The sequence below is a fragment of the Somniosus microcephalus genome, chromosome 22 (genome assembly GCF_052327205.1).
Source record: "Somniosus microcephalus isolate GS21.2 chromosome 22, FLI_Smic_1.0, whole genome shotgun sequence".
Lineage (NCBI taxonomy): Eukaryota > Metazoa > Chordata > Chondrichthyes > Squaliformes > Somniosidae > Somniosus > Somniosus microcephalus.
In genome coordinates, this window is record NC_141008.1 from 12,337,566 (window position 1) to 12,352,253 (window position 14,688).

Consider the following 14,688-nt stretch of genomic DNA (forward strand, 5'->3'; position numbering starts at 1 on the left):
TGAGCCATTATGTTATTCCTTTAATACACTGGCCTTTCACCTCTGGGCCCTGGATTTGAATCCAGCTCAGATTAAAGGGATACATCTCCTTCTCCCTCTCGAGGGTCCTGTGTGAAATAATTTTGAACAGTCCACCAGAGAAAATATGCTAATGTCTCAGTCTTTAATGCAGTCTCTTGAGTGTGTGGGCCGATGCTGCAAAATATCCTCTAATTGAGCATTAAGTTGTCAGTCTTGTTCAGCAACGTATCAGGTTGTTAGTTTGGAAAATGGAAGTTTCAGATTTTGTGCAGCGGGGAATTGGCACTTCCAAGGCGTGGAGAAAACTGGAGCAGAGCAGAGGGAGCAAGATATGAGTAGGGCGCCCTTTATACCGACACCGGACAGGGAACATGTTCCGTTTCCCAGCACTGCTGCCCCTGTTGGGTTTCACTTCACTCGCACCTGGCCTTCCGCACCCCTGGAAATGGGGTGGATTGTGTTGTGAATTGTTCTGCGTTTTGCTCAGTTGGTGACACACTCCTCTGAGGCAGAAGGTTGGAGGTGTATGCCCCACTGACAGACTTGTGCATGTAATCTGGGCCGACATTCCACTGCAGTACTGAGGGAGTGCTGCATTGCTGGAGGTGCCGTCTTTCTAATGGGGCATTAAGCTGCCCGTTCCACTGTTTCAGTTGGTCAGTGAGATCACGGAGATATAAAAGTGTGTGGGCTTCCAAGTAGAAGATGCATAAAGATGCTGCACCGAGAATAAAGATATAACTAATTAAAACAGAAAGGACAGATGTGAAGGAGTGGGGGGTGAGTCCAAAACTAGGGGCCATAAACGTATAATAGTCACTAGTAAATCCAACAAGGAATTCAGGAAAAACACCTCTATCCAGAGAGTGATTAGAATGTGAAGCTTGCTACCACATGGAGTAGTTGAGGCGAAGAGCATAGATGTATTTAAGAGGAAGCTGGATAGGTACACGAGGAAGAAAGGAATAGAAGGATATAGTCACAGGGTTAGATGAAGTCGGGTGGGAGGAGGTGCGTGTGGACCATTAACCCCAGCATAGACCTATTGGGCCGAATGGACGAGGGAACTAGATGTAATACAGGTTGGACCCCAGTAATCCGGCACCCTCGGGACAAGGCTGGTGCTGGACCATTGAAAATTCCGAACCACTGAAGGTTAGGTAAATAACACCTAAAATAACAATATTAGGTACAATATTATGTTTGTTTATATCGCGGGAAACGGTGGCGCCGCCGAGCGGCTGCTCCGCAAACTAAAGACCGCCGGTTTCAATTCGTGCCGGACCGTCGGGTGCCGGATTACCGGGGTTCAAGCTGTATCTCCAAGTTTGCAGACGACACAAAGCTGGGTGGGCGTGTGTGCTGTGAGGAGGATGTCGAGAAACTCCAGTATGATTTGCACAGGTTGGGTGATTGGGCAGAAGCATGGCAGATGTGATATAACGTGAATAAATGCGAGGTTATCCACTTTGGTGTCAAAAACAAGAAGGCAGATTATTATCTGAATGGCAATAGATTGGGAGAAGGGGAAGTGCAACGAGACCTGGGCGTCCTTGTGCACCAGTCGCTGAAGGTAAGCATGCAGGTGCAGCAGGCGGTTAAGAAGGCAAATGGTATATTGGCCTTCGTAGCGAGAGGGTTTGAGTACAGGAACAAGGATGTCTTGCTGCAGTTGTACAGGGCCTTGGTGAGACCGCATCTTGAGTATTGTGTGCAGTTTTGGTCGCCTTATCTGAGGAAGGATGTTCTTGCCATGGAGGGAGTGCAGCAAAGATTCACCAGGCTGATACCTGGGATGGCAGGAGTGACGTATGAGGAGAGATTGGGTCGATTGGGCTTGTACTCGCTGGAGTTTGGAAGAATGAGAGGGGATCTCATTGAAACTTATAAGATTCTAGCAGGACTGGACAGACTAGATGCAGGAAGGATGTTTCCGATGGTCGGGGAGTCCAGAACCAGGGGTCATAGTCTAAGGATAAGGGGTAAGCCATTTAGGACAGAGATGAGGAGGAATTTCTTCACCCAGAGAGTGGTGAACCTGTGGAATTCTCTACCACAGAAGGCAGTAGAGGCCAATATATTCAAGAAGGAGTTGGATATATTTCTTAAGGCTGGGGGGCATCAAGGGATATGGGGAGAAGGCAGGGACAGGGTACTGAATTTGGATGATCAGCCATGATCTCATTGAATGGCGGAGCAGGCTCGAGGGGCTGAATGGCCTACTCCTGCTCCTATCTTCTATGTTTCTATGAATGGCCTGTTTCTGTACTGTGAATTCTGTGTAATAATAGATAAACACAGCAAGCCAGACCACATCAGTGGGGAGAACAGCCAAGTGAGCCTTTCAGTTTGACCTTGTAGACTTCAGTTCGGAAGACTCCTAACATTGAGGGGCTAAATGGCCTACTCCCCTTCTTAATGCCCCTGTCAAGTTGTCCTCTCCACAGATACTGGTCTGACCTGTGTGTTTCCAGCATTTGCAGTTTTTATTTGTTGAGTAACTAATTGAAGCGTATAATGTTTGCTAATTTTATTTTGGCCCAGGTCTGAAGAATTCCGCAGTGCTTTCGTTGCTCTCCAACGTGTCGGCTGAAAGTGAGACGGACGCAGCCGGTTCCTCAACAGAGGCCACAGAAGCGATACGTTCCACAACTGATCATTGCACCAGCAACCAGCAGCAAGCCCAGTCCCGCTCTACTCGCATGGACTCATCTAATGTAAATAATCCAATTATTGCTGTCATTGGTTTCAGTTCAGTGTGCTTAGGTCAAAGCTTCTGAGTGCTAGAACTAAAACACTAGCCTTTAATCGTTTGAGGCCTCTTTCCTAAACTAGACCAGACCAGTCTGATGAAAATCTCTTCCCTCTCTATATTCAGGCCGGTTAGTGGAATGATTGTGGGCACTTTCATTCCAGGCCCTGCTGATGCTGGTCCATGACCCAAAGCAGCCTGTAGTTTGTGCTGAAATAAAAACAGAAAATGCTGGAAATACTCAGCAGGTCAGGCAGCATCTGTGGAGAGGCCAGTTCTGACGAAGGGTCATCGACCTGAAATGTTAACTCTGTTTCTCTCTCCACAGATGTTGGGCAGTGTCACGGAGACCATAATATGGCTGATGCAGTTCTGGGGGTAGTTAACGCATTGTTCAGGTAGTCTAGTAGGAGCTCTAAACGACACCTCCACCTGTGCTGTATTTGATACTGTCACTGGGTTTAAAGAAGAACATAGTCTCATTCCCCAGGCCAGCGCCCCCTCGTTCATCAGTTTAAATCTCAGCAAAAACATTGGGGTCGATTTTCAGTGTGCCGTGAGGCGGGCTTTTAGGCGTGCGGGGGGCTAAAATCCCGCATTCGGGGGTCCCGACACCATCCTGCCCAAAACCCGCCTCCATGTAAGTTTCAAAGGCTGGGACCCGCCGACTCGAGGCGGGAAGGGATTAGTGCCAATTAACTGCCTGTTAACAGGTAGTTAACAGGCAGTTTTTAGCCTAATCCCTATTTTAAAGGTTGTCGTGTGGGATTCCCGACGGCTCCAAACCACGCCAGGTTAGAGGAGTCGGGCCGTCGGGTTGAAGGACTTGGAGGGGTCGAGATGTCGGTGTTCAGGTGAGTGATGGGTGCATGAGTGCAAAGGTAAGTGTGTTTGGTGTGTCTAAAGTGTGTAAAGAAGTTTAAATTACCTGTACTTACCGTTACAGCCTTCCTTCCTCTAGGTTTCGGGAGTCCATCATTCAGCCGGCACAGAAAGCAGAATGGCCGCGAGCTGTCAAAAGTGACAGCCTGCAGCTTTCAGTGCCGGCGAGATTTCTAACTGAGTCTGTGTAGAAGGACTCAGGTTAGAAGTAAGACTGTCAGTGTTTGCCAGCTTCAAACAGCTGTGAAATGCTGATATTTCATCTGTCAACACGTCTTGACAGATGAAATTTCAGTCTGTGACGTCACCTGTTGCCGGGTGGCCCTTAATTGGCCCGCCCAGTGGGCTCAACAAGGTCAATCAAGTGAAAATCGCGTGGATTGGCCGCATCTCGATGGAGGCGGGACTACAACCCGAAAGTTGTAGTCCCGCCTTCTTCCCGACTTAATAAAAATCCAGCCCATTGTATTTACTAATGTAAAAATGCTAAATTGTTTGCAACCAGTGCATTAAAATTTGGGGACTTTCCAAAACTATCTTTTGGATGATGCTTTTTGTAATAAAATAACGACTGAACCTTGCTTATAATCTTTACCTTTGTCCTCCTTCAGGAAATATTGTCTGATACACATTCCAGAGATGGAGAGGAAGCTGTTCAGTGCAGTCGGGAGAAAATCCAAAAGAAGGTAAAATCACCTGAGGTGACAGCTGGGCAGAATTAATGTTCGGAACCAAACCAAGAGGAACTCCAATTCACTTTGGACTACTTGAGTGGTTTTAGATATCTTAGTGTTTAATGGTGTTTAGATACTATAGTGTTTAACAGTTCTTGGGTTCGTATTACATAGTTGATCCTTGATACAGCAAATCTCATTTTCTTAAGCTAGTCTAACTCAAGACAGCTTCAGTAAGGAAAAACGATAAAATGCACTTCAAATGGCTAAAATCAAATCTGTTTTGCAATGACGAGAAGCTGAATGTTGGCGACATATCAGAATGATTAAGTAGATCCTCTGAAGGTGTTGGGGCTACCTTTAGAAATAGTGTATTTGTTTCTGGATGTTCTGGGTTAGGGATAACTCCCTCCCTAACAGCGCTATGGGAGTACCTTCACCACACGGACTGCAGTGGTTCAAGGTGGTGTCTCACCACAACTTTCTCCAGGGCAATTAGGGATGGGCAATAAATGCTGGCCTTGCCAGCGACGCCCACATCCCGTGAATTAATACAAAATTTAAAAAAAAACGGAGTTGCTGCAATGTAATCTGGTGTGGATTTATCATAAGAAGTCTGAATAAATATAAATGAGAATTATAGACTGTCCAAGTCAATGGCTCCTTTAGAATAATATTTTAAACTTGTGTTTGAATTTCTGAAGGGTTTATGGTTTGACACCTCAGTCAGTATAGAGGGGTAAGGGAGTTTAGTCCATTTGAGGGATTTGGATGACTAAAAGTGTAGGACTAGTTTTTGATGTAAAGCTAGTTTCCATCTGATCAGAATTTTTAAAGTCTAGTTATGACTTGTATATAATTAGCAGCCGGGTTACATATAAATCAAATTTCCTGCCAAGTATTCAAAATTGTGTTGAAAAATGGAACATGGCACTTGATTTCACCCCAGCACAGTCCATCATGCAGTATGTCAGGATGCTCATCATTACAGTACGGGTTGGGAGTTTTGATTGTACCTCACAATTCTTTTAGAAGCTGTTTATCTTTGTCCAAATAAAAAAAAATCTCTGCTTCTCTTTGGACAGCTCTTTAGGGACAAAATTGGCTGCAGTTGAATAAAAAGTTGTGTAATTGTTGTGTGCGTTCAGTATGGAGGTTATTGAGATTTTAATTTACAGGACCTTGCATTACTGTAAATTTCTTTAGCCCAGCTTTTTTAAGTAAAGATTTATGTGCATTTCCCCCATGCTTTACGAAGTTTTACAATGTGTTACTCTGCGTTCCTCCAATTCTGACCTCTAGCGCATCCCCAATTTCCTTCGCATACCATTGGCGGCCATGCCTACAGCTGCCTGGGCCCTAAGCTCTGGAATTCCCTTCCTAAACTTCTCCGCCCCTCTCTCTCTTTCCTCCTTTAAGACGCTCATTAAAACCTACCTCTTTGACCAAGCTTTTGGTCACCTGCCCTAATATCCCCTTAAGTGGCTCGGTGTTGAACCCTCTGATAACGCTCCTGTGAAGTGCCTTGAGATGTTTTACTATGTTAAAGACACTGTATAAATGCAAGGTGTTGTTGTTGTATGTCACTGACTTCTGTTTGCATCCATTTCCAGTTAAAATCAAGTGCAAGTGATACCACCTTGGCAAGTATTGACAGCATTGAGTGGGAGAGTGTGCAGGTACTCGAAGTTTCTGGATCCAGAGGTCATACTTCGGACTTGGAGACCAGTAAGGACAATATGATCCATGACTCAGATTCTTCAAATCAAGTGTCTTCATCTGCTGCTGGCTCCTCAGCAATTTTTTCACCCAGTCAGTTAAATGTCCCGGCAGCAGGCAGTGCATCAGAAGATGAGGTTAAACGCAGCGGTTCCATAATTAGCGCTTCCCCCTCGCAGCAATCTTCTTCTGGAGTTTCTACGAAGAGTTCTAAGGTTGAACAGCAGCTCAATGCTTTGCAGTCTGAGCAAACTCCATCGTTGTCTGTGATGTCCGCTCCATCAGGGGCAGCACAGCCATCTTTCCCCTCCAGCGTTGCATCTGACACGGTCCTAAAGCCATGTCCTACCGAGGCAGCAGACTCAGTTGCCACTGAATCGGTGCCGCAGACCTCCGTATCAGACACACAACTGCTCGACTCCAGTACAGCTGAACAGACGCCTACAGCAGCTGTGGAGATGCTTGCAACAGGTAATGCTGCATTGTGCTATTCACTGAGGCACATGAAGAGCCAGATCCAACCTACTAACAAGCTTGGGAAGAAACGTATTGTGTAATATTATCAAAATTGCCATTTATTTGTTGGCTAATGAATAAATTCCTTTTTGACGCTTGCATTATTGAAAGCCAGTTTAGCTATTACAGTCTCCTTAAAAGGATTTCTTAATGTTAAGGTGTGTATTTGCAAGTGTGACTGTCCCTGCTGTAAGGGTGTTAAGGCCTATGGAACCAAGGAGTTAAGATATAGATCAGCTGTGATCTAACTGAATGGCAGAACAGGCTTGAGGTGCTGAATGGCCTCCTCCTGTTTCTATGTATCTGAGTGTAATCTTGACTTGGTGGAAAGCAAAGAAAGTTCCTTATGTTTGTGCTGTAATATTGAAAATCGTTTCAATTTACAGGGCCAGAGTCTGCCGTGAAAGCAGCTACGGCTCACTCGCGTGGACCGAAAGCCTCCTTCAAGATGGACGCTGACGTCAAAGAGTCCATGCCCAGCCAAGACCAGGTCTTTGCTGAATGCTCGCAGGAGAGAATTCTGGGACTGCTGGCTGCCATGCTGCCTCCTGTAAAAACTGTAAGAACCTAAAGTAGTTTTATTCAGAGATAATTCCCTATGTTTAACAATCGAACAAACAGGCTTCTTTTAGTTGTTTGATATTTTTGGGAGTTGGTGTGAGAATGTGGCCCTGAAGTTTTATTTCAAGGTGTTATTTCAAGATTTGTTTCCAGATGCTGGTTTGTAAAAGGTGAAAATGTACAAAGTAAAACTTTGGAATGTTTGGAATTGGCCAAGATTTTAAAACCATACATTCGCAAGCCATCCATAGAATCATAGAAAGTTACAGCACGGAAGGAGGCCATTTTGGCCCATCGTGTCCGCGCCGGCCAACAAAGAGCTATCCAGCCTAATCCCACTTCCCAGCTCTTGGTCCGTAGCCCTGCAGGTTACAGCATCCCAAGTGCACATCCAAGTACTTTTTAAATGTGTTTAGGGTTCCTGCCTCTACCACCCTTTCAGGCAGTGAGTTCCAGACCCCCACAACCCTCTGGGTGAAGAAATTTCCCCTCAAATCCCCTCTAAACCTTCCCCCAATTATTTTAAATCTGTGCCCCCTGGTTTTTGATCCCTCTGCTAAGGAACTGAGTAGCTCCCGAGTGTAGGAAAACCTCAAAATGGAGAATCAAGTTGTTTTGCTTGCATTGGGCATGTCCAGTGACCTGTTCAGGTTTTCACTTGCACACCATACTTAACCCTGACATGCAATATGCTCCATAGGGAATCTTGTAGTTAAAAGACGAAGAAGTCCATTCAGCCCTTTTTGGCTATTCATCTATTCAGAAAGACCCTACATTTCCCTATTGCGTCATCCAGCTGTTTCTTAAATGCTTGGAAAGTTTTCACCTTTACCCAGTTCAGAAGTTGCTCAGCTTCCTAATGATCCTAAATTTGCCTCTCAACAGTTCAAACTGGTGTCCCCACGCCTTATTCTCACAGTTTAGTTTGGTGTTCTGGGTTTACCTTTCCATACCTTTTAGTATCTTGTACACCTCTGTAGGATCACCTTTCAGTGGCCGCCTTTCCCGGCTTAAAAAACCCAAGTTTCTCCAGTCTTTCCGAATAACTCCGTCCTCTGACACTAGGAAACACAAACTTGTATCTGCAGTGGCTGAGCAACTGTTTTAATAATCACCACTGGATGTTCTAAACTAATTTGTTTGCAGACTTCTGATGCTATACTCAATCCCACAGGATTCAACCATGTGCCTACCAAACCTGAGGCAGGTACTGAAGCTCCTGTTTCAAGTGGCAATGCAGAATCCTGGGCAGCTGATTGAGACCTATCACTTGACACTGGGCCTGCTTGGGCAGCTGCTTATGAGAATCTCCCCAGCCGAAGCCGATGCAGCAGTGAAGGATGTCCTCTTTGCCTCTTGGACGCTACTTAGCACAGCAGAAGGCAGCCTGAAGCATCCGGGCTGGATGACGACACAGGTTTTGTTCAGCCTCGGAGCAGTGTGCTTGGACTGGTATGGTTTAATAGTTTATTTGTTTTGGAGGGTGTAAAGCAAAAATTCTGAAACAAATTGAATAGAAAATTAATGAAAAGTAGCTTTTTTAATTTAACCTTTCTCCTTTTATAGGTGTCAGCTTTGGCACTCATGTCTCGGAGTCAGAAAGTTGTGGGTTTGAGCCCCTCTCCAGAGACTTGAGCTCATAATCCAGACTGGCACTCCCGTGCAGAGCTGAGGTGCTGTCATTTGGACGTTAAACCAAGGCCCCGTCTGCCCCCTCAGGTGGACATAAAAGATCCCATGGCCCTATTTGGAGAAGAGCAGGGGAGTTCTCCCCGGTGTCCTGGCCAATATCACTAAAACAGATTATCTGGTCATTATCACATTGCTGTTTGTGGGACCTTGCTGTGCCCAAATTTGCTGCCGTGTTTCCTACATTACAACTTCATTGGCGGTAAAGCTCTTTGGGGTGTCCTGAGGTTGGGAAAGGCGCTATATAACTGCTTCTATATTTCTTTTTATTATTTTCAGTACGTATTTTATGTTCAATGCAAGTGGCAAGAACAATTATTAATTTCTCAAGCCTTGTCCAGAAAACTGCAAATACAGCAGGACTGTACTAAATCTGTTGTTTGTATTTCTTGGATGGAGAAGTGCTCCATCACTGTGTTTTTCTCCTGATTGAAGCAGGATTAGCCTGGACTGGGCATCTTCAGTGGCAGACATCCTCAGGGACCTGAACTCTAGCCCACAATGGCAGAAGGTGATCGCTGCCTTCACAGAGCGCTGCATCGAGGAGCTGCCTTTCCGTCTGAAACGCACCAACATCTTCACGCTGTTGGTTCTGGTGGGATTTCCAGAGGTAAATTTGAATGTGTTAGTTGAAGTAGAGTCTGTGTGGTGTCACCATATTAAAGTGTAATGAATTGCATTAGAATAAACGAAGGAGCACTGGGATGGATGCTTGATCAATGTTGGACATGGACAAGTAATGACCAGATGGATCACTCTGTTGTGTCAGGCACTTCTTGTCAATGGCACAGGCCTAGATAAATATCCTACCTTCCAAATAGTTTTCAGGATATTTGACCAATTGTATCACTTGATGGACATTATAAACTAATTGGTATGGAGTAATTGTTTGCATTGTGTTATTAGACATTTGAAATGATCAGTAATGGTTTGGAGCTATTAGAATTATAGAATGGTTACAGCACAGAAGGAGGCCATTCGGCCCATCGAGCCCATGCTGACTCTCTGCAAGATCACTTCAGCCAGTCCCACTCCCCCGCCCTTTCCCCGTAACCTTGCAATTTTTTTTCCTTCAGGTACTTATCCAGTTCCCTTTTGCAAGCCATGATTGAATCTGCCTCCACCACCCTCTCAAGCCGTGCATTCCAGATCCTCACCACTCGCTGCGTAAAAACGTTTTTCCTCATGTCGCCTTTGGTTCTTCTGCCAATCACCTTAAATCTGTGTCCTCTGGTTCTCAACCCTTCTGTCAATGGGAACAGTTTCTCTCTCTCTACTCTGTCTAGACCCCTTAGGAAATTTGATAGAGGTGTTCAAAATCATATCAACCTTCTCTGCTCTAAGGAGAAAAACCCCAGCTTCTCCAGTCTATCCACGTAACTGAAGTCCCTCATCCCTGGAACCATTCTAGTCAATCTTTTCTGCACCCTCTCCAAGGCCTTCACATCCTTCCTAAAGTGCGGTGCCCAGAATTGGACACAATACTCCAGTTGAGGCCGAACCAGTGTTTTATGAAGGTTCATCATAACTTCCTTGCTTTTGTACTCGGTGCCTCTGTTTATGAAGCCCAGGATCCCGTATGCTTCTTTAACTGCATTCTCAACCTGCCCTGCCACCTTCAACAATTTGTGCACATATACCCCCAGGTCTCTCTGTTCATACAACCCCTTTAAAATTGTACCCTTTAGTTTATATTGCCTCTCCTCGTTCTTCCTACCAAGATGTGTCACTTCTGCGCTAAATTTCATCTGCCACGTGTCCGCCCATTCCACCAGCCTGTCTGTCTTCCTGAAGTCTATCACTCTCCTCCTCACTGTTCACTATACTTCCAAGTTTTGTGTCATCTGCAAATTTTGAAATTGTGCCCTGTACACCCAAGTCCAAGTCATTAATATATATCAAGAAAAGCAGTGGTCCTAGTACCGACCCCAAGGGAACACCACTGTATACCTTCCTCTAGTCCGATAAACAACCGTTCACCACTACTCTGTTTCCTGTCACTTAGCCAATTTCGTATCCACTGTCCCTTTTATTCCATGGGCTTCAACTTTGCTGGCAAGCCTATTATGTGGCACTTTGTCAAACGCCTTTTGAAAGTTCATGTACACCACATTAACCGCTTACATGAACTTTCAAAAGGCGTTTGATAAAGTGCCACATAATAAGTTCTGATTTTTGGTTCAGACTACACTTTTCAACTTGTTCATTCCTTGTGTTTTGTATTTCAGTCACTGTGAACAGTGCAGTTGTGACGTGGTGGTCTTAGACACTTCTAGTGTTGCAAGTCGAAAGCCTGATTCTATAAATTGATGGCAGTTAAGCTACTTTCTGGTTACCTCTGCCTCTTACTCTAATCTGGGCATGAGTTTTGTTAGGCCCTAGCTGTTCACACCCAGTGATAGAACAGTCCATTAGTCACCAGGTAGTATGTCATTCCATCTACTTCAAGCACATGGTCAAGTTTTGGTTCAAATACTTTTAGGTGCATATGGAAGCTGACAGTTTAGGTTGAGTACAAGTAAGAAGCACCAGTTGAAAGTGGTGTCTTGCTACATGAGGTTGTGTCAGAATGAGGGTCTGTTGAGTTGTTCAGCTAGTCAAATAAAATTGCACGATAGCAAAATACTGCAGATGCTGGAAATCCGAAATAACAACAGAAAATGCTGGAAAAACTCAGCAGGCCAGGCAACATCCGTGGAGAGAAAATAGAGTCAATGTTTCGGGTGAAAATCCTTTGTCAAGACTAAAGAAGCACAGGAAATGAAATAGATTAAGAGGCCAGGCTGGGAGAGAACAAAAGAGAAGAGACATTAAGAGGTATTCAAAACGAGACGAGATGGTGATAGGACTAGTGGAGACAAAAGACGGCTCTAGATTAGGTGTGAAATGCGTTGGCAGAATGGGAGACAGCTGCCATGTGGGAGAGAGAAAAAAAAGAAAGAAAGGAGGGGGGGGGGGGGGGGATGGGGAAAGGCCAAAACAAAGGTGTGGATAAAAAATATAAGTAAAAATGTAATAGGGGCCGAGGTTATGATCTGAAATTGTTGAACTCGATATTAAGTCCGGAAGGCTGTAAAGTGCCTAAAGTGCAATAAAATTGCATAACTTATTAAAGGCCAGTAAGTACTGTGTGCTAAAACTGTTTGTGCTCTGTGCCTGTATTGTTTTTAAGATGCAAACTCTGTTCTTACGCAGGTGTTGTGCAGGGGCACTCATACTGTTTACATAGACAATGCAAATGAGTCACATGATGTTATAGTCCTGAAGCATTTTACAGAGAAGATTCAAGCTGTGGTAATCGACATCAAGACTCGAAAGCGTAAAACAGGTGAGTGTTCATGAAATAAAAACAGAAAATGCTGGAAATACTCAGGTCAGGCTGCATCTGTGGAGAGAGAAACAGAGTTAACGTTTCAGGTCAATGACCTTTCGTCCGAACTGGAAAAAGTTTATTCTACCTGATGTAGCATGACTTTTTCCAGTTCTGACGAAGGGTCATCGACCTGAAACGTTAACTTTGTTCCTCTCTCCACAGATGCTGCCTGACCTGCTGAGTATTTCCAGCATTTTCTGTTTTTATTTCAGATTTCAGTATCAGTCTTTTGCTTTTGTATAAGTGAGCGTTTATAACTGTTTACGAGCACTTAATTCACTGAACTACCTTTCACCTGGCTTAGAGTGACGGGATAGATACTTGCCCTCAAGACCCAACCTGCCAAGTTCTTGATCTCATGCACATCAGTGGCAGGAGCATTAGTTGGTCTTGTGGCGTTTCCTAAAGGAGAGCAAGAGAAAGCTGAACCCGTGCTGTCATGTACCTCCGAGGAGCCAGCTGCAGAATAGTTATTGATGGAAGCCTGGGAGCAGGTCCATGGCCTGTTCTATTGCCAGGTGCGGCACGGAGGTGCCTTGGATCTGGGGAGAGGTAGTAAGATAAGCAGCTGTGATTGAACTACAGTGCTCACTTTGATGAAGTAGAGGAATACAGGTTGCAAGATTTTAATGCTTTCACTTTGGGACAGAGGGAGGGAAAAAAATAGCCGATTACTTTTAGCTCTGTGGTTCCTAAATCCAATAGATTGGGGGACGACCTTCAGAGGACATTCCAAATCCCAGTAGATTTCGGTCCACTGCAGATAACTGGCCTCAAACAGAACATTGTCATTAAATCAATAACCCATCCTCGTGAGACAATAAGAAAGTATGGGGAAAGGAAATGGTATTGTTCAGTAAAATGTAGTTTCTGAGGTTGGGCCACGCTGTAAAGAAAAGATTCCACTCGATGATAAAATATGGCTAGAATATCCTCGGTCTTAAAACCGTTCACAATGAAGGATAAGAACAAAACTAAGCTCAGAACATATTGGAAATAGGCATAGATGCAAGAAAGCTTAATTGAAATTGTCTGACGTGATATTTATAAAGGAGACTTCAGCAATAACTTGCATTAATATAGCGCCTTTAACGTCGTAAAACGCCCCAAAGCGCTTCACAGGAGCGTTATCGAACAAAATTTGACACGAGCCACGAGGTATTTGGACAGATGACCAAAAGCTTGGTCAAAGAGGTAGATTTTAAGGAGGAGAGAGAGGTGAAGAAGTGGAGAGGTTTAGGGAGGGAATTCCAGAGCTTAGGGCCTTGGTAGCTGAAACCATAACTACCAATGGTAGAGCAATTAAAATCGGCGAAACCCGAGGTCAGAATTGGAGGAGTGCAGAGATGTTTCTTGATATGGAATTAAATCGACCTTTAGACTACGATGATGCACGTTCAATATAGGATTATTTATTCCAGGATTATATCATGAGGGAACAACTGCCACCAGGAGATGGCACTGTGTTCTTTTATCGCTATAGCCTACCGCCTTTTGGTTTAAGCTTTTCTGTCTGGATAGTCTTTGTAGTTCAATGCCAATGCCAGCACCTCTCATGCCCATTTGACATGTTTCTTTATGATTCTATATTTCAATTCTTGAGCACTTTGACATTTATGTTGATAAGGTTCAACATTCTGTTGTTTTGTTTCTGAAGATTAACTATGATCATCGACTCAACTATCTGTGGTCACTTTATCGTGTACACATTTTTCATCCTTTTTAACTAACTTGCGAATTCTCTGAGCCACCATATTAGTGAGAGGAGAGGTTACTCGTGCTTAACTCTTGAGTTGACTCCATACCACGTTTCATCACATTTCAAACACTGCTTTTTTGACATCTGTGTAAATCACCCAAACAAGATCAGCTCTGACAGGTTGTTGAGTTTGAGCACTGGATTGGTTTTTATTTTGGATGGCTTGTATTGTTTTTGTGCTTCTTCCATTGTCTAGTTCCTTGTTTCATTTGGTTTTCCCTGTAGTTTGCCTGTTGGTTTAGTGTTTCTTCCGGCGTCTGGTTGCTTGTTTGTCAGCTCACACTGGTCCCGCCGGTTTTGGCGATGTGGCTACTGTCTTTATGATCCAGGTGGGATTTCTTGTTGGCTAACGCCAAGTAGACCATGGCGATTCTGTAGACGGACTTCATTACCAGGTAGAAGTGGAAGTAAATCTTGAAGTTTATGTACCAGCTTCCTAATGACTTCTGAATCCTCTGAGTGAAGCAAGTATTCATTCATGGGCAACTTTGTACTTGCCCTGCGATTCTTGAGCAGTTTGGGTGATTTACAGCACTGTAACAATGTGCTCGTGTAAGTCAGAAGACGCTTGCAGACATTGGGACACTGGCGTGTTTTGCTTTCTTGATCAGGCTTTTGACCCACTGCACTGATTTTTCCACTAATCCATTGGATTTGACGAGGTGAGGGCCGGAAGTTGCGTGTCTGTATACCCTGCCCTGAGCAAATGTTGCGAGATGTGGACCGTTGTATAGAAACATAG

At 44.5% G+C, this 14,688-nt stretch overlaps 2 protein-coding genes across 5 annotated transcripts in view; one reads left to right on the plus strand and one right to left on the minus strand.

Moving 5' to 3' along the window:
- The window catches only part of atp2a3 (ATPase sarcoplasmic/endoplasmic reticulum Ca2+ transporting 3), an 824,766-nt gene that overhangs the window by 330,977 nt on the left and 479,101 nt on the right, over positions 1 to 14,688 (minus strand). The gene's annotated exons all lie outside the window — the stretch shown is intronic.
- Positions 1 to 14,688, plus strand: part of zzef1 (zinc finger, ZZ-type with EF hand domain 1) — a 229,044-nt gene that overhangs the window by 126,721 nt on the left and 87,635 nt on the right. For 2 of the 3 annotated variants that reach the window (XM_085964180.1, XM_085964183.1), the window contains exons 27-33: positions 2,566 to 2,738; positions 4,267 to 4,341; positions 5,943 to 6,519; positions 6,951 to 7,123; positions 8,300 to 8,577; positions 9,250 to 9,424; positions 12,010 to 12,142. In XM_085964180.1, the coding sequence (XP_085820306.1) occupies positions 2,566 to 2,738; positions 4,267 to 4,341; positions 5,943 to 6,519; positions 6,951 to 7,123; positions 8,300 to 8,577; positions 9,250 to 9,424; positions 12,010 to 12,142 (1,584 nt within the window). The remainder of the gene's footprint in view (positions 1 to 2,565; positions 2,739 to 4,266; positions 4,342 to 5,942; positions 6,520 to 6,950; positions 7,124 to 8,299; positions 8,578 to 9,249; positions 9,425 to 12,009; positions 12,143 to 14,688) is intronic. The other variant, XM_085964181.1, reaches the window with a different exon arrangement.